This window comes from Anthonomus grandis, chromosome 12 (assembly GCF_022605725.1).
Source record: "Anthonomus grandis grandis chromosome 12, icAntGran1.3, whole genome shotgun sequence".
NCBI classification, from domain to species: Eukaryota; Metazoa; Arthropoda; class Insecta; order Coleoptera; family Curculionidae; genus Anthonomus; species Anthonomus grandis.
In genome coordinates, this window is record NC_065557.1 from 3,119,264 (window position 1) to 3,145,105 (window position 25,842).

The 25,842-nt window shown below is 34.4% G+C and overlaps 3 protein-coding genes across 4 annotated transcripts; 1 reads left to right on the forward strand and 2 right to left on the reverse strand.

Annotated features, from left to right (window-relative positions):
- Positions 1-1,839: 1,839 nt before the first annotated feature.
- Positions 1,840-9,222, reverse strand: LOC126742918 (odorant receptor coreceptor). Its single transcript, XM_050449790.1, has 12 exons — positions 9,099-9,222; positions 8,735-8,910; positions 8,543-8,677; positions 8,356-8,492; positions 7,874-8,028; positions 7,688-7,816; positions 7,538-7,634; positions 6,926-7,133; positions 6,726-6,825; positions 6,570-6,674; positions 2,184-2,339; positions 1,840-2,129 (listed from the first exon to the last, which is right to left on the reverse strand). Exons 2-12 carry the CDS (start codon positions 8,908-8,910, stop codon positions 2,079-2,081), a joined length of 1,449 nt encoding a protein of 482 aa, XP_050305747.1. The 5' UTR covers positions 9,099-9,222; the 3' UTR covers positions 1,840-2,078.
- A 1,171-nt stretch (positions 9,223-10,393) lies between these two features.
- Positions 10,394-22,078, forward strand: LOC126743152 (alpha-tocopherol transfer protein-like). 2 transcript variants are annotated; one of them, XM_050450125.1, is made up of 6 exons: positions 10,394-10,542; positions 18,415-18,561; positions 18,756-18,915; positions 18,987-19,242; positions 21,560-21,773; positions 21,826-22,078. In XM_050450125.1, the coding sequence occupies exons 2-6, from the start codon at positions 18,420-18,422 to the stop codon at positions 21,975-21,977; spliced, it is 924 nt and encodes a 307-aa protein (XP_050306082.1). In that variant the 5' UTR covers positions 10,394-10,542; positions 18,415-18,419; the 3' UTR covers positions 21,978-22,078. The 2 variants fall into 2 exon arrangements, with proteins under 2 accessions (XP_050306082.1, XP_050306081.1); XM_050450124.1 differs by lacking the exon at positions 10,394-10,542 and having other exon boundaries at positions 18,388-18,561.
- Positions 22,062-23,585, reverse strand: LOC126743150 (uncharacterized). Its single transcript, XM_050450123.1, has 4 exons — positions 23,473-23,585; positions 23,157-23,418; positions 22,794-23,099; positions 22,062-22,736 (listed from the first exon to the last, which is right to left on the reverse strand). The coding sequence occupies exons 1-4, from the start codon at positions 23,512-23,514 to the stop codon at positions 22,093-22,095; spliced, it is 1,254 nt and encodes a 417-aa protein (XP_050306080.1). The 5' UTR covers positions 23,515-23,585; the 3' UTR covers positions 22,062-22,092.
- Between the last annotated feature and the right edge of the window lie 2,257 nt (positions 23,586-25,842).

The following is a 25,842-nucleotide window of genomic DNA, read 5'->3' on the forward strand; positions in this document are numbered from 1 at the left end:
CTGAAAAAGTCGTTTTCGACGTCCGTTTTTGAGGCCAAAAATGGGCATCAAAAATGCCATATCTCAGCTATTAGAAGAGCTACGACCTTGCGGATGGTCTCGTTGGATTCAGAACGACGAAACTAAGACAAAACCGTTGGAATTTTCCCGATAGCTCCCATAGAAGCCGAGATATCGACCTTCAAACTTTGGAATTTTTAATTTTTCGGGTATACCCCCCCGTATCGAATTTTTTCACCAAAAATTGATTTTTTTCGATATCAAACTAAGTATACCAGCGTCTTATTTGGGTCACCTAGATTACGAAAACACCGGGTTATAACAGGATCCGAGCAGAACTAAGGGAATGAGAGCACTTTGAAAATCCTGAAAAAGTCGTTTTCGACGTCCGTTTTTGAGGCCAAAAATGGGCATCAAAAATGCCATATCTCAGCTACTAGAAGAGCTATGACCTTGCATCCGCAAGGTCTCGTTGGATTCAGAATGACGAAACTAAGACAAAACCGTTGGAATTTTCCCGATAGATCCCATAGAAGCCAAGATATCGATCTTCAAACTTTGGAATTTTTCATTTTTCGGGTATACCCCCTCGTATCGAATTTTTTCACCAAAAATTGATTTTTTTCGAAATCAAACTAAGTATACCAGCGTCTTATTTGGGTCACCAAGATTACGAAAACACCGGGTTATAACAGGATCCGAGCAGAACTAAGGGAGTGAGAGCACTTTGAAAATCCTGAAAAAGTCGTTTTCGACGTCCGTTTTTGAGGCCAAAAATGGGCATCAAAAATGCCATATCTCAGCTATTAGAAGAGCTACGATCTTGCGGATGGTCTCGTTAAATTTAGAACGACGAAACTAAGACAAAACCGTTGGAATTTTCCCGATAGCTCCCATACAAAAAAAATGTAAATTTTTTCAAAAATCCTCCATAACTTCTTTATTTTAAGATTTACGTCTTAATGTTATTCTTTATGATTTGTTCTATTTTTAATTGGGAATGAAATTATATAAGAAAATTTTCCATATTTTCAATAGTTTTTGAGAAAATAAGGAAAAACTCTTAAGAGGTTTTTCACAATTTTCTGGAAAACTATTAGACTTAAAAATTATTTTTTTATTGCATCTGATGCGCACTGATATTTCAAGCCACATTTGTTCTAACAATTTTTTTTCTTTATTCATTAGTTTTCCAGAAAAAAAATTAAAACCAAAATTATGGACATAATCCCATAGGTACCCCTATATTTTTTTTTTAGGAAGACTTAATGGGAAAATTGGGTATAACTCTTTTCTGATATATTTTTCGAAAAAGTTTTATTAGACTTTTTTAAAGCTTTTTGGGCAATTTATCAACTTCCAAAAAATTGATTTTTTTTTACAAAAAAAAAAAAATTCTCTCAAAATTTTTCAAAAAAACTCCATAACTTCTTTATTTCAAGATTTCCGTCCAAATATTATTCTTTATGAATTATTCTATTTTTGATTGAGAATAAAACGGTCAAAGAAAATTTGCCATATTCCTAATAGTTTTCGAGCAAAATAGAAAAAGCTGTTAAGAAAATTTTTCCAATTTTCTGAAAAACCGATGAATCTAAAAATTATTTTTCTATTGCATCCGATGCAATTAAAATCTTTAATATAAAAAACAATTTTTATTAACATAAAGTTATTAAATGCTTAACATTAGTCCCGGACACACTTTACGTCTTTTGCTGGGATTTTCTGTGTGGAATGCTATAAGGTGTTTTCTATTATTCAAAATGCACAAGAGTGGAGAAAACTCTTTATATTTGACACTAATTCATTATTAAAAGGTCACTAAGAAATAATCTATTTAACGAACATTTGTGCATTATTCAACAATTACGTATTAATTAATATATCACACAAGTAATATTAAAACTACCTTAATATAATAGTACTCTTATAAAACTACATATTATAAGACACTGTCGAATGCCTACTCACTTTTTATAATTAATATAATATAACCTAACAATTTTGTGCCTTAAACAGAGACTATCAATATATACAAAGTGTCAGAATTTAAAAAAAAAAAAAAACAAATATACATTTTACTTAAGTTGCACCAAGACCATGAAGTAGGTGACCGTGGCACCCAAAATCTATTAAAAAAAAAACTCGCTTTTATATGGAAAGAGTAATTCTGGAAAATTTACCGAAGCAAACAAATCCAGTGAGATGGTGAAAAACTTCGCTCCGGATATTGACAAAGCTTTTTGGCACTGCTGGCATACGATCTGAACGAACGTTTTCGCTTCTTCGGAACCGTCGTACCAGTGGCAACTGTAGGCTGCCTCCATTACCGAAGAACTCTTAAAAAAACATTTTTTTTTAATATCAGTTAGAGAATTAAAATTCACATTGGGAGCTGACATCTGTCATAATAAGCAAATAAGTTTTAAAAAAATCATTCATCATAGTACTGTTTGATTTGTCATGCTACCACTGGTTGTCTTAAAATTTAAAAAAAAACACAATTTCAAAAATCAAAATAATTATGTACCTACATTGACTTGGCAGTCTTTTTCAGACAAATTTAAATGGTGAACTTAAGTTATTTGTACCTTGTTATTTAGTTATTTGTATTTTTGAGAGAAAATCAGAAACATTGGACGATAGTTAGTCATATAATACAGAGGATAAATAGGATCAATTGCCTGGAATAAAGACAACATTCTACACAGAATTTAAGCTAATAGAAGAATCTCCTCTTTATTATTAACACCCTTGGATGTACTGAGTCTTTTAACAAGAAATACTTCCACGAGTTGTACTCGACGACACTTATTTAAAGGCTTGCCAAATAATATACATTTTATTGTTTCGTTCTGTGTACTGTTTTATTATATATAACGAGCTTTTCCAATTGTTACATTAAAATAAAAAATGAAAAAACATTCAAATAGTCTCTTGAAAAGTGGCAGAATGTTGGGCGCCAAAAAGTTACAAGTTGCCAAATAATACCTCAGAAAATCAATTTAGAAAAAATTGTTAAAAAATAAATAAGATTCGAATAGTTTTAACGCATGACCAATGAAACCTAGATTATTTCAATTTTGTCAATCAACATTTTATGGTTACCTGTATCGAAGGCTTTGGCCATGTCCAGAAAAATGCAAATAATTTTTTTTTAAGTCCGGCAAATATGTCATATTAAATTAAAGCCATAAGGCTGGTCATTTGTTGTACTGGTAATTTTTATAATTATTGTGGAAGTGTACGTGCTTTAATAGCTATAACTTATAAATAAATTATTTTTTTTATTTAAAACATTTTTTTAATTGAAATAAAAAAAGAAAGTTTAAAATGTTGTTCAATTTGGACTTGTTTAAGAGTGAAATGTAAGTACTTAATTAAAATCTAAAAGTAGATTGAATTTACGAAAAAAAATTATGTTCCCGATAATGCGGACAAAACAGCGCTTTTCTACGTAAACGTAACTTTCTTTTTCATCAAACCTATTTTTTTCAAAAAGAAACTGCTTCCGAGATAAACGAGCTCAAACGTAAATTTTTGTTTGCTCTACACCTTTTTTTAACTTTGACGCTTATTACTGGCATACCCATGACACCTACGAAACCAATTTTTTTCCTGAGACAACCGGAAACTATCTGGCTATAATCCGCTAAAAACCGTTTTTCTTTAAATATTACCGTTTTTCCGCAACACGCTGTTATTTACGAAAAACCCCAAAAAAATAAGCCGCTACAACGAAGCAGTCTTACCGTCGACACCCCGATAGGAGTCCTCATGGTGCAATAAATAACTGGTCCAGCATTCAATGTAAAAGTATAGGGAAAAGTTCTGTGTCAACAAGCCTATGGTCGCGTCTCCATGGCAACGAAAACGCCGTAAAAACACCCTTTTTATAATCGAAATTTAACTACTAAAACCAATTGGAATCGGTCCAGAATTGATGTTAATCTGTTCCTAAGGCTTTATACTATTTTTCTATGTACAAATCATAAGGTAAAAACCTTTTTTTATACCCTAAAACATCGTCTGAAAGTGGTCGATTTTGACGTCTACGCGCGATTTTAATGGCCACTTTTACGGCGGTTTCAACATGGCGTCAACGTAGATGAATCGGCTCGGACTTGCTTCCTAATTTCATTGATAAAATGATTAAAATAGATTAGAATTTCCTGAAATTGGTATGGAATTATTCAAGAGACTCTGGAGAATCCGAATATATGCATATCTTTTACCAAATCGTCTTCTTTTAACCGTGATAATTCGGCAAAATTTTGAAGTTTTAGAATTTACCGTGTATTATTATAAGAGCGTAGCTCTTATAGAGGGCCGCTTCTTTTTGGGAGTTTTCGCACGACCTCGGGACTCGTCGGATAAAAGTGCATATAACTTTTTTTCTAATTAGGATAGAGAAATGATTTTTACCTTTTTATAATTTAGAAATATGAGGCTTTAATCTGATTATTTACAAATTTTCATTTATTTGTTTGTTTAGGAGGGGGAAGCCTTAGAACTCAAGAAAATTTTTTTTGCTCGATTTTTTCCGCGTGCTTTGATACAGGCCGCAACGGTTTTTTGAATTTTATGAAATTTAACGGGCCGATTAGACCTTATCTCTAGATGGACTATATACTTTTTGGTTATTCTCAGCATAAGGGAAGTATATTTTTTTTAACGCTGAAAGTTTCAGACATGTGTGATATTCTAGCTCTTCTGACGGTTTAACGGTATCTTTCCGGAAATAGTGATTTACAGAAGATATGTGCGCCTTATCGAGAACTACAATTTTTATTAAGAACTTTTTTTGAAAAGATGTTTTTTTTTTGGCAGAAAAATTTTAAAAACCCTAAAAAATTGATTTTTTTTAGTTTTTTCTGTGTAAAATTTTTATGGTGCAAAATTTAAAAAAATTTCATTTGGACTAATTAAACCTGCACTCTTTCTGAATAAAACGGCGTGTATTAGGCTTAACGCCATCATTTATACAGGGTGAGCAGTGCTCAGTTGAAAATACCCTTTTTCACACTTTTTTTTTCCAGCCCTAATAACTTTTTAATGGTTCCACTTTGAGCCAATTGGCTTATAGGCGGTTTGTAGCGTGTAATAAGGAGATTTTTTTGCAATTTCAACCGTACTTCTAAGTAAAACCGTTTTTGAGTTATGAATTTTTTAAAATTTTTTGACTTTGGAAATTAATTGTGCGCTTCCGGTATGTGATAGAAAAACCAAAACCAATCGAGCAGATGTACCATTCATTTTACTATAACATACTAAAATTTTATTTTTTCGCTATTTTTACAAGTGATCTAAAAGTAATTTTTTTTCAAAAAAGTCCCAAGCACGAAAAATCGCTAAAAATCTACCCGCACAAGAGCTACTATCGAAGGCACCCATGGCCGGCGTCTCCATAGCAACGAAAACGGCGAATTTCGCCAAAAAAAAGACCCTTTTTATAATCGAAATTTAACTACTAAAACTAATTGGAATCGATCCAAAATTGATGTTAATCTGTTCCTAAGGCTTCATACCATTTTTTCATGTACAAATCATAAGGTAAAAACCTTTTTTTATACCCGAAAACATCGTCTGAAAATGGCCGATTTTGACGTCTACGCGCGACGGTTTTGACAACATGGCGTCAACGTGGATGAATCGGCTCGGACTTGTTTCCTAATTTCATTGATAAAATGATTAAAATAGCTCAGAACTTCCTGAAATTGGTATGGAATTATTCAAGAGACTCTGGAGAATCCGAATATATGAATATCTTTTACCAAATCGTCTTCTTTTAACCGTGATAATTCGGCAAAGTTTTGAAGTTTTAGCATTTTTCGTGTATTATCATAATATTCATGCGACACAGTGGCCTATACAAGGCATTTTGCTAGACAAAAATTACAACACAGCGGGTCCTAATGATAAAAAAAAATCTAATCGGGATTTAATATGTATTATTTTTTTATGTTAATTTTTTTTTACTTTTTTGTTACTTGCCCAATTTGAATGAAATTTGGTATTTGGGTTTGGCTTAGGGTATAATTATTAATTTTTGAAAATTTTTGAAATATTGAGTCTTAAGGTCACGTGAAAATCAAAACTTTTTTCCTATGGATCCGATTTGATTGATATTTGATATCTGGGGTTTATTTAGGAAATAATTATTGATTTTTAAAAAACTTTTGAAAAAAGAAATTTTGAGTTTGAAAACGTAAATAGAATTACTTTGAAAACAGCGATTGCATATTATGGCGATTGCTCTATAACGTTCATCAGTACGACAGTGTATTAATTGATGAGTCTGTTTCAGCATATTTACCCTAGTACTTTTACACGCGAAGCGTCTACTTGTTTTTGAACTGCGTCCAGGATATAGGTCTTAAAAGAGCTAAAATCTCGACTTCTTGATCGATTTTTGAGAAAAACTTCCTCAAAAATTAAATTTAACTCATCAACATGGTACTCTTTTTCAGCTAATTTTTCATGACAAATTCAATGACAATAAACATAATTTTTTCGTACCACCAATGGTTCTCCCAAATTCAAACTCCTTCTTAATACTGACATCTTACCTCCTCAATGAGCCGATTACCAAAAATACAAAAATGAAAGACCTGCGCCAAAGAGTAGAGCAGATAACCCAGAGTGGTGGCCGCGTAGGTGTTCACCCCATCAATCTACAAGGAACTTTATGAAATAATATCAGGGTGTGGTAAGGTGTGACCTACTTTTGTAGCCTCATACGCCAATAGGGTAAGCATAATGGTGGCGGTAAGCATGTGTAGTAGTAAAGCAACACCGTAGGCGTCACCTATGGCCGTCACTAACCTAAAAAAGAACTGTCGTGTTTTAGAAACTTTTAGATTCCAGGAGGGTAAGGTCATCTTGGTTCTGCAAGATGGAGAAGATGTTTGAAGAGAATACCTACCTTACCACATGCTTATGCCTCTCCACCCAATACTTAATAGCAGACCTCACCATCAGCTCTTGTTTCTTGGTCAAACCGTTTGGACCCACCCCACCTCCGCCTTGTCCGAAAGTCTGCAATGCTCCGCTCCTGAAATTCAAATTGCCAAGCTCCTGTCTGGTACTGTAGACTCCTTTCAGGTTAAGTTCGTCGTTTTTGGCATTATAATCTACAATATTAATTTTTTATTGTTGTCCACACCAGACGGTGTGGTGCGATTGAAATGAAACATATGAAACGAAGGTCTCTGTAAATGACCAGCAATTTTGTCGATAAAAAATTGATTGAAATATTCAATTTTTGCAATGGGCACTTTAAAAGTCAATTTTCTCGTAAATTATTAGAATTATGATAAAACAGTAAGTAATATTTTTTATGTAAAAAATGCCAATCTATAACTTTAGTTATTATACTTTTTTTGCTAAAACCAGTAGTTTCTGAGTTATGGACCAAAATGTGCATTACTAGGCAATGCCTCAGAAAACTCTGAACTTGCCACCTTATTCGCGTGTAAGCACTTGTTGCCCTGCCTTATTTATATTGTAATTAATAATAGAATGATGCGATTATTACCGTTTTCTATAAGGTTGTCTTGGCTGGTAGCACTGCCGGGAGCTTTAAAAAGGTCGGCACTCTTTGGCACGTACGTATCCAGAGAAGCAGATAATTCCTGGAAAAATAAATCAATTCACTTCTGCCTGGAACGTCGTTAATAAGTCTTACCATAAGGGGTTTCATGATTTCTTTCAAATGCTGTAATTGCTCGCAAGCGAATATCAGCCATGAACAGAACAAGCTGTCCAGCAAGTTGGCGTGGAGCAACGAGAAAAGGACGTAGTAAATCTGGAAAACCTGTACAAGGATAACGGTTAAAGGTTGTGGAAGAAGTTGGAATATAATGGGTTTTACCAGGGCAATATAATAAGGCATTCCGGACATGGCGTTGAACGGGTACCAAGACTTAATAAGGAGTCTAGGGATTTCTTCTGGAATGGTCTCATTCTCGTTGTCTGGATCTTTTATGAAATGGACGCTCTCGCCTACGAATGTGATTCCTGTCCATGCTACAATAGAAAATTGTGTCTGGATAAAGGACTTTATAACTAAAGAGTTTTCAAGTAGTAAAAGTGCTATGAAATGTCAATAACTTCATTGATATTGGGCTCTTTTTGAGTTAATTTTTTCCACAAAATTCAATGGTAAAATTAGATTTTTGATCGCAACAATAGTACTCCCAAAAATGAAAAAAAACTTTATCATAAATTCAAATGAGCCTATTGACATGGTACTCATTTTCAGCTAATTTTTCCAGAGAAACCCAAATAAAAAACTGGATTTTTTCTACAAGTTTTACTTATTTCAATCCCACAAATCCTAAAGGAACGTATTACCTGCAGTAGAAATCACCGACCCGATCAATATAATATACAACAAATTTCGCATTTTTTTCAAAGAGATCGCATGGTATCTGTTGTTGGATTCCACAAAGATCGGATGACTGTTGGCCTGATTCCAGATACCCAAGGTACTGAAAAAAACATAATCTTTCAATTGAAACATGACAACCCTACAACTTACCGGTAAAACAACTTGGACCTCACGGCGAAATAAATAAACTTAGTGATGCAATGGGTGAAAAACAGGATCGTGATCGTATTGGAAGCCAGATCGTTCACGTTATCCTTTTCTGCTACCAAATTACCAAAAATACACCTAAAACATTTACAGCATTAATTCATGCTAAAGCAGAGTCCGCTGTTTCTCTCTTACCCATACTGCATCAATACGAAAAACAAGTGCATACAACAATAAGCCAACCGGATAAAATGCATGGACCCGTTGTCTTCTGCATAGTAATTCAACATGAAATGTCCGGAGGCCTGGATTAGGCGGATGTTGGGCATCAGGTCGGCCACCAGGCCCACCACTTTAAATTTGTTCAACATCTTTAAAAAGAAATTTTATTTTATTAGAAGAAGAAGAAGAAGAAGAAGTAGTTGACGAGTTATTTGTTGCAACTTTTAGCTCACTCCTGGTCTTACTTAGTGGCATTCCTCAAAATCTACTGCACTTAGACTAATGAAACAAACTGTAGACTATTAACGAAACATGTCTGTACAAACAGTCCACTTACCTTTGAAGATTTTTTTAAAAATATCTTCTTAATGCACCATTACATGGACACTGAAAAAAAAATCACATTAATGCCCTTATTAGGAGCGATTAGTGAGATGACAGCACTAGGGGTCGACCTTTACTAACATTGACACCGCTACCCTTGAATGTCAAACCGTCATTTATGTGTCGTGGACCAATCAAACGTTACGATTATTAAATATTTTTTTTTCGTTCGGTTTTTAGGGTTGAAGTGGGGCGTGTGAAAATGCCCAGTGGCGTAGCAAGGGCCTTAAATATATTCTCTTCTTGGTCGTTTTTGCCAACAGGGTTTTAAACTGCTGGGCACGTCAATGGATAATAGCGAAGAAAAGTATCAGTTGGCCCCGTTACAGGTGCTCCCCCCCTCTCATTGGGGATGAACCGGGCTATAATTTCATTACGGTTAATTATTTAAGGGTTCGGAATATTAAATCGTTTGTACGACTATAACAAAGTTTTCTTTAATGTTTTTTCGATATTTTATGATGTCCGTTGATGGCCTATTTACTTAAAAACTATCCATCCGTAAAATGATTTTTGTATTTTTAGTTAATAAAAAAAAAATTATTGGAATTCGGCCTTAATTTTAAATTCTGAGTAGTTGTTGTAGCATAATGCAAGTGCATCGTTTTTTTTTAATTAGAGAACTTTCTTACACGCCTAATTAATTAAGGTTTATGAGCTGAAACCATTTTTTTATTTAACTAGTTAATGCATAAATGACTAATTCAACTAAGTCACTTTTTGGCTTATTATTCAAATATTAATGGTTTAATGTTAGGGGCAAAGTTGTAGATTGGGAAATTCTCTAATCAACACGTTTCTTGCATTTTTTTGTAATTATAGTGGTTTTTGAGAAAATCGACTTGAGGCAGAAAAGTCGCATTTTGACTTGTTCTAAGACAAGAAAAAACATTTGGCAACGTTGCTCTTAGTGGATATGACAACTCATTAACTTCCAAGGACTTTTATCGAGGAGCAACGGTTGCCAAATCGTCCTAAATTCCCAATTTTAATGACTAAACTAAAAAAGAAAATTATTACCTAATGCATCACATATCAAATTATATGCTATGTCCAAACTCTCCTAATTATTAACATAAAACAATATAATAATCAGACCAAGAAAGATACGACAGGTGTGAGGAAACAACAACATCGCAAGAAAATTCAAATCTGAAGAGCGCGAAGAGAAAGCATCGAATACTCGCTCGCGATTGGTCCGAGTGTGGTGACGGGGATACGTGATTGGTACAAGTGGACCCAACAAACCTGAACGCGATTTTAGTATAAGAATTTATGAGAAAACGACGAGCGTGGTCAAACTTTCACTGGTACTGACCCGGACCGGTACTCGTGGTACTGTCGAAGGTTTTCATTGTGATATTTTCGTGCTTTTCTTTGGACTTACATATATAAAGGTAAGAGCTATACAAGGGTTTGTTTCCTTATTATATTATGGTAATGGAGCCTTGAGGTTATGGGGTAATATGAGAGGTTATGTTAGGCCCTGTTTGTCATAACATTTCAAAAAAATTGTATATTTCATTATAAACAAAAACCGGATTTTTAGTTGGAACCTACGCCATCATTAAATATTAATTTAAAAGAATTTAACTCATTTAATAAGGATACAATTAAAAATTCCTAAATATATCATAGGTTGCCAAGGCAGTCTGCCAAGGGCAACTGTCAGTTAAACGTCAGATTTGAAAATGTTTATTTGGTCATAAGGGAGAGATACACCTAAATATATATGACTATTTAAGTAGTCTATTGTCCTAGGTGTCTTTAGACCCATCTGAGAGGGTTTCATACATGGTGTGTAATTAAATAATAATAGTAAAGCATGAAATCCAAAATGTCCGCCACGGGGGTTGCCTGTGACGTATGCCCAGTAAATATTACGTCGTTGCCATGGCGACGCGATAAACGCAACTGTCATGGCGGCGAAATTTCAAATAAACGTCAAAAGGACTTTTTAGGCTACTAGAGAGAGAAAATACGTATTTCATGAGAGAAAACATGCTTTAGAAGTAAGGTAAAGGGCTTGTTGCTTTACTTTAATTTCAAACGTAAATCTAAACACATTTTAACCCATGCTGAAAATGTTTGCAAATAAGTAATAGCAAAGTATATAGATTTGTTAGACTGTGGTAATAGTGTGCCATGAAATCCATGAAATGGCCGCCGTGTAAAAGTGTATGCACTTGAACATACTCGTGGTACTGTCGAAGGTTTTCATTGTGATATTTTCGTGTTTTTCTTTGGACTTACTTATATTAAAGGTAAGAGTTATACAGGGGTTTGTTTTCTTATTATATTATAGTAATGGAGCCTTGAGGTTATGGGGTAATATGAGAGGTTATGTTAGGCGGAACTTATCCCTGTTTGTCATAACATTTCAAAAAAATTGTATATTTCATTATAAATAGGATTTTTAAGTAGAACCTACGCCATCATTAATTATTAATTTAAATACTGATTAATAAGAATACAATTAAAAATTCCTAAATATATCATAGGTTGCCAAGGCAGTCTGCCAAGGGCAACTGTCAGTTAAACGTCAGATTTGAAAATGTTTATTTGGTCATAAGGGAGAGACACACCTAAATATATATGACTATTTAGGTAGTCTATTGTCCTAGGTGTTTTTAGACCCATCTGAGAGGGTTTCATACATGGTGTGTAATTAAATAATAATAGTAAAGCATGAAATCCAAAATGGCCGCCACGGGGGTTGTCTGTGACGTATGCCCCAGTTGCCATGGCGACGCGATAAACGCAACTGTCATGGCGGCGAAATTTCAAATAAACGTCAAAAGGACTTTTTAGGCTACTAGAGAGAGAAAATACATATTTTATAAGAGAGAACATGCTTTAGAAGTAAGGTAAAGGGCTTGTTGCTTTACTTTAATTTCAAACGTAAATCTAAAACCAGAAATGCTGAAATTTCTTGCAAATAACTGAGTGTGCCATGAAATCCATGAAATGGCCGCCGTGTAAAAGTGTATGCACTTGAACATTAATCGTTTAATAGTTGAAGATCACATCGTCAAGGCGCGTAAATATAATAAACATCATAAATTAATTTAACATTAATTTAATGAGAATGAAATTAAATAGTTGCAATCAAATATTACGTAGTTGCAATGGCGACGCGATTGTCAAGAGCACCTGTCATGATTGTGCCCAAAATAACTTCCGATAAACGTCAAATTTTAAATGATTGGGTACCTATTTAGGCGGTAAAAGAGAGGAAACGTTTATTATAACTGACAATATAGAAAGCTTACTCTAGCATTACCATAAAGAGGCTTTTTGAGAGGGACCAAAAATCTAAGGTGATTGGCATATAAATAATAGTGTGCCGTGAAATCCAAAATGGCCGCTATGGGAGCCGCCTGTGACGTATTCACGGTAAATATTACGTAGTTGCCATGGCGACGCGACAAACGCAACTGTCATGGCGGCGAAATTTCAAACAAGCGCCAAATTTTAAAGGACTTTTTAGGCTAATAGAGAGAGAAAACACGTATTGAAAGAGCGAAAACACGGCTTAGAAGTAGAAAACACGGTTTTGAAATAAAGGATTTTTGTACTTCCATCTGAAAATCTTTAACTTTTAACCCATTGCTCAAAATTCGCAAATAAGCATCAGTAGTGTGCCATGAAATCCATGAAATGGCCGCCGTGTAAAAGTACCTGTACTTAAGTGTTTAAATATAATAAATGGCGCCGAAACTAAATTCCGATAAACGTCAAATTGTAAATGATTTTTTAGGCCATACGAGAAATAAGTCACATATTGTATATGGCAATTTCATTGTAGAGATCTTATTACTTCCATATGTTATGCCAACTTTTAACATAAATATGAACCCATATTGACAATTTGCAATTAATAGATAATAGCGCGCTATGAAATCCAATATGGCCGCCGCGTGCAACTTCCTGTACTTAAACATTCATTTTCCAGTATTTCAATATTTGAAGATGACATTGTAGGCTATGATTAAGTAGTTAAATATAATAAACGTCATAAATCAATTATCCAATTATTAATTTAACGTTTAATGAGAATTGAATAAAAAAAAGCAAATATTATGTAGTTGACGTTGTCAAGAGCAACTGTCATGACGCCGAAAATCAACTCCGATAAACGTCAATTTTTAAATGATTATTAAGAAATCAAGAGAGAGAAAACGTGTACTATAAATGACTATATTAAAAGCTTATAACCCTAGAAGTGCTATAAAGGCCTTTTTAAAAGAATTTTATGTTAAATTTGACCAAAAATTTATTGGTATACAGATAATAGTGCGCCGTGAAATCCAAAATGGCCGTCATGGGAGCTGCCTGTGGCGTATTCGCGGTAAATATTACGTAGTTGCCATGGCGACGCGAGAAACGCAACTGTCATGGCGGCGAAATTTCAAACAAGCGGCAAATTTTAAAGGACTTTTTAGGCTAATAGAGAGAGAAAGCACGTATTGAAAGAGCAAAAACACGGTTTTGAAGTAAAGGATTTTTTTACTTCCATCTGAAAATCTTTAACTTTTAACCCATTTTAACCATTGCTCAAAATTCGCAAATAAGCATCAGTAGTGTGCTATGAAATCCATGAAATGGCCGCCGTGTAAAAGTACCTGTACTTAAGTGTTTAAATATAATAAATGGCGCCGAAACTAAATTCCGATAAACGTCAAATTGTAAATGATTTTTTAGGCCATACGAGAAATAAGTCACATATTGTATATGGCAATTTCATTGTAGAGATCTTATTACTTCCATATGTTATGCCAACTTTTAACATAAATATGAACCCATATTGACAATTTGCAATTAATAGATAATAGCGCGCTATGAAATCCAATATGGCCGCCGCGTGCAACTTCCTGTACTTAAACATTCATTTTCCAGTATTTCAATATTTGAAGATGACATTGTAAACTATGATTAAGTAGTTAAATATAATAAACGTCATAAATCAATTATCCAATTATTAATTTAACGTTTAATGAGAATTGAATAAAAAAAAGCAAATATTATGTAGTTGACGTTGTCAAGAGCAACTGTCATGACGCCGAAAATCAACTTCGATAAACGTCAATTTTTAAATGATTATTAAGAAATTAAGAGAGAGAAAACGTGTACTATAAATGACTATATTAAAAGCTTATAACCCTAGAAGTGCTATAAAGGCCTTTTTAAAAGAATTTTATGTTAAATTTGACCAAAAATCTATTGGTATATAGATAATAGTGCGCCGTGAAATCCAAAATGGCCGCCTTGGGAACTTTTTAAGGTGTTGGTTGGGTTGCATAAATATTTATATGCAGAAAGTGCATATTATTCGTCCAATTATGGACGAAACTCACTTTCCATGAAATTCCTAATATGCCAAGGAACCGTAATAATTAGTGTGCATTTAATTGGTTTAAAATTGCCAAAAAAATAAATTAGCAGATGATCCCTAAGAAAAAAAAGTGAAGAAAACAACCCGAAGTTGACGTCAACCCGACCGAAAAAAACACGGAAAAATAATTAAAATTTAATATCCGTGTGACTTTTCGCAGAACTTTATGTATGCTCCGAAATTAAATTAATAATCGAAATCGATCGACCCTCGGTCCCATTTAATTCGATAAAATATCATTAATAAGTCAGCAGAGCGACCGATATATATTTTTTCTCCTGTTTACTTTCAGCACTTTTAAAACATTACGTGGAACTTTATAGAAAAACATTAATAATAATTGATCGATGATCATAACAAATATCGATATTAGTAACTATAATTAACAGTTTTTTTTCACCAAAAAAAAATTATAATAAGCATGGTTCGTAAAACAAGTAATAATTCCTTTCACTAGTTCAGTTACATAAACATAAATTCATGCATGACTCATGTAGAAAAAAAATTGTAATAAAAAGAGTTTTGTAATAAAATTTCTTATAGTCGAAGCGAATATTCGTAAATGTTACCTCATATTTAATGAGTCTGTTCTTATATCGAAATCTGACTGGCACGCATCTATGTTATTTAATATCTTCAATATTTCTGGTTAAGGACTTTTATTTTTAGAGAATTTAATTGCCAATTTAGTGCAGCTAGTTTCATTGATCTAGCTTAAGTAGTTTTTGAGCAAATCAGCTTTGAATGTACGAAAGTAAGTCAGAAGCAAAGGCCTTGATAGCTTATAAAATTTTAGTGGAAGGCTTTTGGATCTTTAACACCATTTCTAGAGCATCCAATTTTAATTCCAATACAATTAGTTCCATTAAGATACCTCAAGTACTTTTTGAGAAAATCAACCTTGATTGCAAGAAAGTCAGTGAGAAGTAATTTTATTTTTTAGCTTCACCGCCTTGCAAAAGGCTTTATACTTTGTAAAGTTTTACAGGAAGACTTTTGAAATTTTAACATTATTTTTAGGCAATTTAATTTCAATTCCAATACAATTAATTCCATTAAGATACCTCAAGCACTTTTTGAGAAAATCAGCTTTGATTGCAAGAAAGCCAGTGAGAAGTTATTATACTTTCAAGTTTCACCACCTTGCAAAAGGCTTGATATCTTGTAAAATTTTGATAAAGGACTTTTGACATATGAACATTATTTTTAGACAATTTAATTTCAATTCCAATACAATTAATTCCATTAAGATACCTCAAGCACTTTTCGAGAAAATCAGCTTTGATTGCAAGAAAGCCAGTGAGAAGTTATTATATTTTCATGTTCCACCGCCTTGCAAAAGGCTTGATATCTTGTAAAATTTTGATAAAGGACTTTTGACATATAAACATTATTTTTAGACAATTTAATTTCAATTCCACTACAATTAATTCCATTAAGATACCTCAAGCACTTTTTGAGAAAATCAACCTTGATTGCAAGAAAGCCAGTGAGAAGTTATTATACTTTCAAGTTTCACCACCTTGCAAAAGGCTTGATATCTTGTAAAATTTTGATAAAGGACTTTTGACATATGAACATTATTTTTAGACAATTTAATTTCAATTCCAACACAATTAATTCCATTAAGATACCTCAAGTACTTTTTGAGAAAATCAACTTTGATTGCAAGAAAGTCAGTGAGAAGTTATTATACTTTCAGGTTTCACCGCCTTGCAAAAGGCTTGATATCTTGTAAAATTTTAATAAAAGACTTTTAACATATAAACATTATTTTTAGACAATTTAATTTCAATTCCATCACAATTAATTCCATTAAGATACCTCAAGTACTTTTTGAGAAAATCAACTTTGATTGCAAGAAAGCCAGTGAGAAGTTATTATATTTTCTAGCTTCAACGTCTTGCAAAAGGCTTGATATCTTGTAAAGTTTTGATGGAGGACTTTTGACATATAAACATTATTTTTAGACAATTTAATTTCAATTCCAACACAATTAATTCCATTAAGATACCTCAAGTACTTTTTGAGAAAATCAACTTTGATTGCAAGGAAGCCAGTGAGAAGTTATTATATTTTCAAGTTCCACCACCTTGCAAAAGGCTTGATATCTTGTAAAATTTTGATAAAGGACTTTTGACATATAAACATTATTTTTAGACAATTTAATTTCAATTCCACTACAATTAATTCCATTAAGATACCTCAAGTACTTTTTGAGAAAATCAACTTTGATTGCGAGGAAGTCAGTGAGAAGTTATTATATTTTCAAGTTCCACCACCTTGCAAAAGGCTTGATATCTTGTAAAATTTTGATAAAGGACTTTTGACATATAAACATTATTTTCAGACAATTTAATTTCAATTCCAATACAGTTAATTCCATCAAGATACCTCAAGTACTTTTTGAGAAAATCAACTTTGATTGCAAGAAAGTTAGTGAGAAGTAATTTTATTTTTTAGCTTCACCGCCTTGCAAAAGGCTTTATACTTTGTAAAGTTTTACAGGAAGACTTTTGAAATTTTAACATTATTTTTAGGCAATTTAATTTCAATTCCAATACAATTAATTCCATTAAGATACCTCAAGTACTTTTTGAGAAAATCAACTTTGATTGCAAAGAAGTCAGTGAGAAGTTATCATATTTTCTAGCTTGATATCTTGTAAAGTTTTGATAGAGGACTTTTGACATATAAACATTATTTTTAGACAATTTAATTTCAATTCCAACGCAATTAATTCCATTAAGATACCTCAAGTACTTTTTGAGAAAATCAACTTTGATTGCAAGAAAGTCAGTGAGAAGTTATTATACTTTCAGGTTTCACCGCCTTGCAAAAGGCTTGATATCTTGTAAAGTTTTGATGGAGGACTTTTGAAATATGAACATTATTTTTAGGCAATTTAATTTCAATTCCAATACAATTAATTCCATTAAGTTACCTCGAGCACTTTTCGAGAAAATCAGCTTTGATTGCAAGAAAGTCAGTGAGAAGTTATTATATTTTGTAGATTCACCGCCTTGCAAAAGGCTTGATATCATGTAAAGTTTTGATGGAAGATTTTGAAATATAAACATTATTTTAAGACAATTTAATTCCAATTCCAACACAATTAATTCCATTAAGATACCTCAAGTACTTTTTGAGAAAATCAGCTTTGAATGCAAGAAAGTATGTTAGAAATTACTGCTTCATTACCTTGTAAAAATCACGATATCTAAAAAACCGTTGATTAAACCCTCTTGGACCCAAGACATAATTTTTAGAAAAATCAACTTCAAATATAACACAGTTGGTTTCATTAGGCTACCTTGAGTAGTATTTGAATAAACCTCCGACTTGTAAAATTGAAGAGATTCAAGAATACCATCCACAAAAGAGAATCTGGGTCAACGAAAAGTGTTTTTACTGTGGTTTCCTTTATTATTATTATATGGCGTGGTTATGTAATAGCTGATGAACTTGCTGTCGTGTCTCTCCTGATGGATTACGTCAATCTTCGTTACCGCGGTTGATTTTTTGGGGTTATGAAAAGAACCACATTTTCGTTATACACCTTTTCTAATTGGTTCATTAATGACAAATTGAGTACTAATTAAGCGGTTTAAACAATAATTAGAGGCATTTGTTCAGGTAATCAAATAACTGAAAACCAGTTTTTCACGAATATTTCGGAAACGTTTATTAAATTACCCTCATTACCTTGACACGCTTCGAAATATGACGACAAACTGTTTAATGACAAAATATCGTTGAAATGCAAATTTTTTGTTTGCATACATACATTGGTCAATATAATTAATTTAATAATAATATTATTTATTTTATGGAATATTTATAAACGGAATGATAAAATTAATTCTTATTGCAGCCAAAATGACCCTGTTAATCCAGCCCTCGCCAGAGATGCAAATCGACATCAGAAAAGCCCTAAACGAAGATGTTAACACGAGACAGTCCGACCTGGAGCATATTAAGGAGTGGCTGAAAAAACAGCCCCATTTACCAGACACTTGGGGTAAGGAACCTTCACTAAATCATTGAACGGTTGACATTTTTTTTCGAGACATGACCAATTAAAAATCGCTTCTTTTGAAACTTTCCGAAGCTATAGAAACCGTTCTATTCAACCTAGATAGAAATGGTTTTCAATTTCTGTCTGGTTTTGACTAACTTAAAATAACAGAGTGAGTAATAAAATCATAATTTCAGATGAAGAACGAATAATGACCTTCCTGAGAGGCTGCAAATTCTCCCTAGAAAAAACCAAAAGGAAACTCGACATGTACTTCACAATGCGCACCGCCTGTCCGGAGTTCTTCGCCAACCGAGACGTCACCAGACCGGAACTGCAACATATCGCCAAACTAGGGTATAAAAACTGAAAAACACATTCACCAAAAAACTGATTTATTCACAATAAAAAATTCCGCCTCCCCCCAGTCAATTCCCCCCGCTTCCCGGACTCACCCCGGACGGTAAACGAATAGTGGTCATGCGCGGTAAGGACAAGGACATAGACACGCCCCCATTAGGCGACGTTGCCAAGTTGGTGCTGATGATCGGTGACGTGCGCCTCGCTGCCGAAGAAACGGGCGTGGCCGGTGACATTTACATTTTGGACGCCAGCGTTGCCAGTGCCAGTCACTTTTCCAAAGTTTCGCCCAGTTTGGCTAAGAAGTTTTTGGTTTGTGTGCAGGTAACTATATCATCAAATGCCCATATCCGTGCTATTTCTCGTTTTTGTGAAATATTAAAAAAAAACTACTTCAGATGATCGATTTATATATTTTGGTCGACGTTTTGATTCCTATGAGATCATCCTCAAGAATCTAAAGGATACACAAAAGCACAAATAAATTCATTCATTCTGGCAGCTTTCTTGAGTCTAATTATTGTTCGAGTCGAGCAAGCCGACTATACCAGCGGCTTGCTCGTATCACCTACATCACGAAAACACCGGGTTATAACAGGATTCGAGCAAAACTAAGGGAATGAGAGCACTTTGAAAATTCGGAAAAAGTCACTTTTCGACCTCGTTTTTGAGCCCAAATATGGGCACCAAAAATGCGATATCTCGGCTAATATTAGAGCTACGAGTTTGCGGATGGTCTCGTTGGATTCGGAAGAACAAAACTAAGACAAAACCGTTGGAATTTTCCCGATACTTCCCATAGAAGCCCAGATATCGACCTTCAAAGTTTGGGATTTTTCATTTTTAGGGTACACCCCCCCATATCGAATTTTTCAGCAAAATTTGCATTTTTTCGAAATTGAACTCACTATACCAGCGGCTTGCTCGTATCACCTACATCACAAAAACACCGGGTTATAACAGGATTCGAGCAAAACTAAGGGAATGAGAGCACTTTGAAAATTCGGAAAAAGTAACTTTTTGACCTTGTTTTTGAGCCCAAAAATGGGCACCAAAAATGCAATATCTCGGCTAATATTAGAGCCACGAGTTTGCGGATGGTCTCGTTGGATTCGGAAGAACAAAACTAAGACAAAACCGTTGGAATTTTCCTGATAGTGCCCATAGAAGCCGAGATATCGACCTTCAAAGTTTAGGATTTTTCATTTTTCGGGTATACCCCCCCGTATCAAATTTTTCACCAAAAATTGTATTTTTTCGAAATTGAACTCACTATACCAGCGGCTTGCTCGTATCACCTACATTACAAAAACACTGGGTTATAAAGGGATTTGAGCAAAACTAAGGGAATGAGAGCACTTTGAAAATTCGGAAAAAGTCACTTTTTGACCTCGTTTTTGAGCCCAAAAATGGGCTCCAAAAATGCAATATCTCGGCTAATATTAGAGCTATGAGTTGGCGGATGGTCTCGTTGGATTCGGAAGAACAAAAATAAGACAAAACCGTTGGCATTTTCCCGATAGTGCCCATAGAAGCCGAGATATCGACCTTCAAAGTTTGGGATTTTTAATTTTTAGGGTACACCCCCCCGTATCAAATTTTTCAGCAAAAATTGATTTTTTTCGAAATTAAACTAACTATACCAGCGGCTTGTTCGTATCACCTACATTACGAAAACACCGGGTTATAAAGGGATTTGAGCAAAACTAAGGGAATGAGAGCACTTTGAACATTCGGAAAAAGTCACTTTTTGACGTCGTATTTGAGCCCAAAAATGGGCACTAAAAATGCGATATCTCGGCTAATATTAGAGCTACGAGTGTGCGGATGGTCTCGTTGGATTCGGAAGAACAAAACTAAGACAAAACCGTTGGAATTTCCCCGATAGTGCCCATAGAAGCCGAGATATCGACCTTCAAAGTTTGGGATTTATCATTTTTCGGGTACACCCCCCCGTATTGAATTTTGCAGCAAAAATTGATTTTTTTCGAAATTAAACTAACTATACCAGCGGCTTGCTCGTATCACCTACATTACGAAAACACTGGGTTATAAAGGGATTTGAGCAAAACTAAGGGAATGAGAGCACTTTGAACATTCGGAAAAAGTCACTTTTCGACCTCGTTTTTGAGCCCAAAAATGGGCACCAAAAATGCGATATCTCAGCTAATATTAGAGCTACGAGTTTGCGGATGGTCTCGTTGGATTCGGAAGAACAAAACTACGACAAAGCCGTTGGAATTTTCCCGATAGTGCCCATAGAAGCCGAGATATCGACCTTCAAAGTTTGAAATTTTTCATTTTTCAAATTTTTTTATTTTTAAGATGATTTACTTTATTTGAAGCTTGTTTGCACTTTCCAATAAAAATTTAATTAATTTTCGAAGTTGACACTTTCAATGATTCCAAATACTAAAGAAAACTCACTTTTAATAAAGCAATAAATTATTACTTTTCCTGTGGGCGAAAATGGTTACTTTCTAACTATGCCAGAACAGAATGATTTTATTTGTGTACCTCTATATGTCTTATTATCCTGACGATGATCTCATAGAGATCAAAACGTCGAACAAAATATATAAATCAATCATCCGAAGTATATCCAGCAAAAAAGTTGTTTTTTCATGATTTTCTCTCATAGGAAGCCTATCCGGTAAAACTGAAGGAAGTCCACGTGGTGAACGTGTCACCACTAGTAGACACCATAGTGCAATTCGTAAAACCATTTTTAAAGGAGAAAATCAGGAACAGGATACATTTACACTCCAGTTTCGATAGTTTACATAAGATGGTGCCCAAGGAGATCCTGCCTGAGGAATATGGCGGAACCGCTGGAAAACTGCAAGAGTTCCACGGTAGATTTAGTTGTATTACGTTAAACATGTTGTTAATTTGGTTGTTTTTCAGAGGCCTGGATGAAGAAACTGGAAGAATATGGACCATGGTTCAAGGAGCAAGAGGACATCAAAGCAGACGAGTCCAAGAGACCCGGAACACCCACCAACTACGACGATTTATTCGGCATCGATGGCAGCTTTAGACAACTAACCATTGATTAATAACTTCGTATTATGCAATAGGTCAAGCTCTTACACAGTTAATGTTGCTCAGTTTTTGTTAATTTTTAGTAAATAAAACTCGACTTTTTTTTTTTTAAAAACGGTCTATTTACAATCACCAATCAGCATAGGGACTCACCTCTCTGCAATATGGACACCCTCCCACCAACACTGGATAGCCACATTGGTCACAATAGCTGCCCCCGCTGTGTCTGTAACCACATTTGGAGCAATACATTCCAGGTCTTTGGTAGCCACACCTGGAACAATACACTCCTGGCCCTAAATACCTTGGTGAAGCAAAAGCTGGTTGTGGATCTGGAATTATATATTCGGCCACTACTAAGGCTAAGTCTCCAAGAGGGTTCTTGGTTGAAGAGTTTTGATGGTCCAAAGCTTGTGGGGAGGTGGCTGACTCGTCCAGGGGGCACTCGATTGTAAGATTTGCCGCCTCCATGGACTCATTTCTGTTGAGACTTTGACTGGTGTTAGTGCAACTGTGGTTTTTCTTGTAAGTCACCAAAGCCTGGCCTAAAATGTTCTCCAGCATGTCCAGATCCTGGTCTTCAACGGTGACGTTATTCTGACTCACTTTCTTGCTCTTCCTCTTTAACTCTTTTAGGTTTTTTACGCTTTTGCTGGCGTCTACCGTGTTTCCTTCTGCGCTTGTCAGATTTCCTCGCTCGGTACCTCTCGGATGAATCAAAACAACTTTCCTCACTATCGTAGTCGTATTTGGAGCGTCCATAGCTTCCCTTACTAAAACAAATATTGAATAAAGCAGATGTATATAAAAAGGTTACGGTGCTTTAATACCAGCTGCAGCGGGGTCTTTTGTACCACCGGTCGCCTCCTCGTGCTCCTCTCTCCTCCTCACTGGCCGGCCCCGGATAAAAACCTGCTCCGGTCCTGGAAATTTTTTCACCACCACGTTCGATTGTCTGGCGAAATATTCGCTCAGCTGCGGCGGCAAATTGCTTCCGGATCCGTAATCGTAGAAGTAGTAATTGGGAAAAGCGAACGGCACTGGGGGTGGATAGGGATGGTAGAACTGTGGATGGCAGGTGGGCGGGTATCGGTGAGAGAAGGGTGGGTAATAGAGGTCGTGGGGGTGCGAGGGGGCTGAGTAAAGAAATTTGTCTTTTGAATAAAATTCACGATCAAATGAAGGGGACTCACTCATATGTCTGCACTGGTGCGGCGGTATTTTCATGATATGATTATAACCGGGGGCATCTTCGCCCCCAATTCTCAATAAAACTTGCGCGTTCGCCACGTTGTGGTTGCCCCTAGGGGTCGTGGTTGTCACCAAGGGTTCAGTGCTCTCAGTGGGGGTTTCAAATCCCTTACGCTCGACCAGTTCCAGATCGTCAAAGTTGATTTCTTTTGGGGTTTTGAAGACTTTTTCCAGACCCAAGCTGGAGCAAAGCACCTGGGGAAACTAAATGTTTTTCCAATAATTAATTTGAGAGGGAAACTTTTAGGGTTTACTTACCACTAAAGCTGCGAGCAGGATCGGAACTTTGATCGGCATCATTACAACAATATTGCGAAGTTTGTAATGTGGGTTATGGTTTCGGTGACTTTTTATTTATAAGTAATTGAACCGAGCAGTGTAGGGTAAATAAAACACGATCACGGTTTAGTGACATCCATTTGTTTGAAGGTTAATTTTTTTTTTGTTGTTGTTCAATTTATGGGGTCAAAGAAAGTTTATTAAATTTAACTATTTTTTAGCAAGCACAATTTTGCATTTATTAATTAAATTATTTAATAATTGGAAAACTTGGCAATATAGGAAGGTCTCTAGGAAATAGCTGTTTTCAGGTTGATCACACCTTCAGATATACCTAAAGAAGATGCTAACTTTGTTATTTTAAATAGGACACCCTATATATTATTGCATTTTTAGATTCTACGTGAAATTCCAAGAATTTTGATGGGTCACATGCCCTACTTACCTAAAATGGTTTCCGAGTTAAAGGTATTTGAAAATCTCCGGTTTTTGGATTTTCAAATGTCATAGGGTCAAAAATATTTTTGACATACAAGAAAACGGTTTTCATTTTTTTTGTTTAACTTCTTGAGGGCTTTATAAGGGTAGATTTTAATTCATTTTAAGAGTAAAAATTGTTGATGTTTTGCAGATGACTATTACCTACATATTTTTTTTTATTTGGAATTTTTATGCAAATAAATAGGTTTTGGTGAGTAAAGATAGTAAGTGTAAACCGTTTTTCTCTATCTTAAACAGTTTTCGTTCTATAACCTTTAAAAGTTAAAAAAACAGAATCTTCAACTTTTAATATCGCAAGAACTGTCCATCCAAAGTATGGCATGTGACCCATCAAATTTCTTGGAATTTCCTGTAGAATCTGAAAATGCAATAATATATATAGTGTACCATTTCGAATAAAAGAATTAGCATTCAGAGAAGCCTCAAAACATTTCCTGTTTAAAATAAACAATATATCTTATGACATTTTTAGATTCTACGTCAAATTCCAAGAAATTTGAGGGGTCACATGCCATACCTCAGTAGGATAGTTTACGAGTTATGAGTATTTGAAAATCACCCTTTTTTTAGATTTCCAAACGACGTAGGGCCAAAAATATTTGACCTACAGAAAAATGGTTTTCACTTTTGTTTTCAACCATCCAAAGGATATCTGTTGGCATAGATTTTGATTAATTTTATAAATGAAATTTTTGATGATTAGCAGATGACTCTCATTTTAGTTTTTTTTATTTTTTAAAAATTTCATGTATTTTAATACATTCTGATGAGTAAATATTGAGAGTGAAAACCATTTTTCTTTATCTTAAGTCGCTTTGGCTCTATAACCTTTAGAAGTCAAAAAAAGAGAATGTTTAACTTCTGATATCGCAAGAACTGTCCTTCCAAAGTATGGCATGTGACCCCTCAAACTTCTTGGAATTTCACGTAGAATCTAAAAATGCAATAATATATAGAGTGTACCATCTCAAATAAAAGAATTAGCATTCAGAGAAGCCTCAAAACATTTTCTGTTTAAAATAAACAATATATCTTATGACATTTTTAGATTCTACGTCAAATTCCAAGAAATTTGAGGGGTCATATGCCATACCTCAGTAGGATAGTTTACGAGTTATGAGTATTTGAAAATCGCCCTTCTTTTATATTTCCAAACGACGTAGGGCCAAAAATATTTGACCTACAGGAAAATGGTTTTCACTTTTGTTTTTAACCATCCAAGAGATATCTGTTGGCATAGATTTTTATTAATTTTATATATAAAATTTTTGATGATTAGCAGATGACTCTCATTTTAGTTTTTTTTTATTTTTTAAAAATTTCATGTATTTTAGTACATTTTCATAAGTAAATATAGAGAGTGAAAACCATTTTTCTTTATCTTAAGTCGCTTTGGCTCTATAACCTTTAGAAGTCAAAAAAAGAGAATGTTTAACTTCTGATATCGCAAGAACTGTCCATCCAAAGTATGGCATGTGACCCATCAAATTTCTTGGAATTTCCTGTAGAATCTGAAAATGCAATAATATATAGGGTATACCATATAAAATAAGGGAACTAGCATTGAGAGAAGACTCAAAATATTTCCGGTTTAAAATAAACAATATATCTTATGACATTTTTAGATTCTATATCAAATTCCAAGAAATTTGAGGGGTCACATGCCATACCTCAGTAGGATAGTTTACGAGTTATGAGTATTTGAAAATCACCCTTTTTTTAGATTTCCAAACGACGTAGGGCCAAAAATATTTGACCTACAGGAAAATGGTTTTCACCTTTGTTTTTAACCATCCAAGGGATATCTGTTGGCATAGATTTTGATTAATTTTATAAATGAAATTTTTG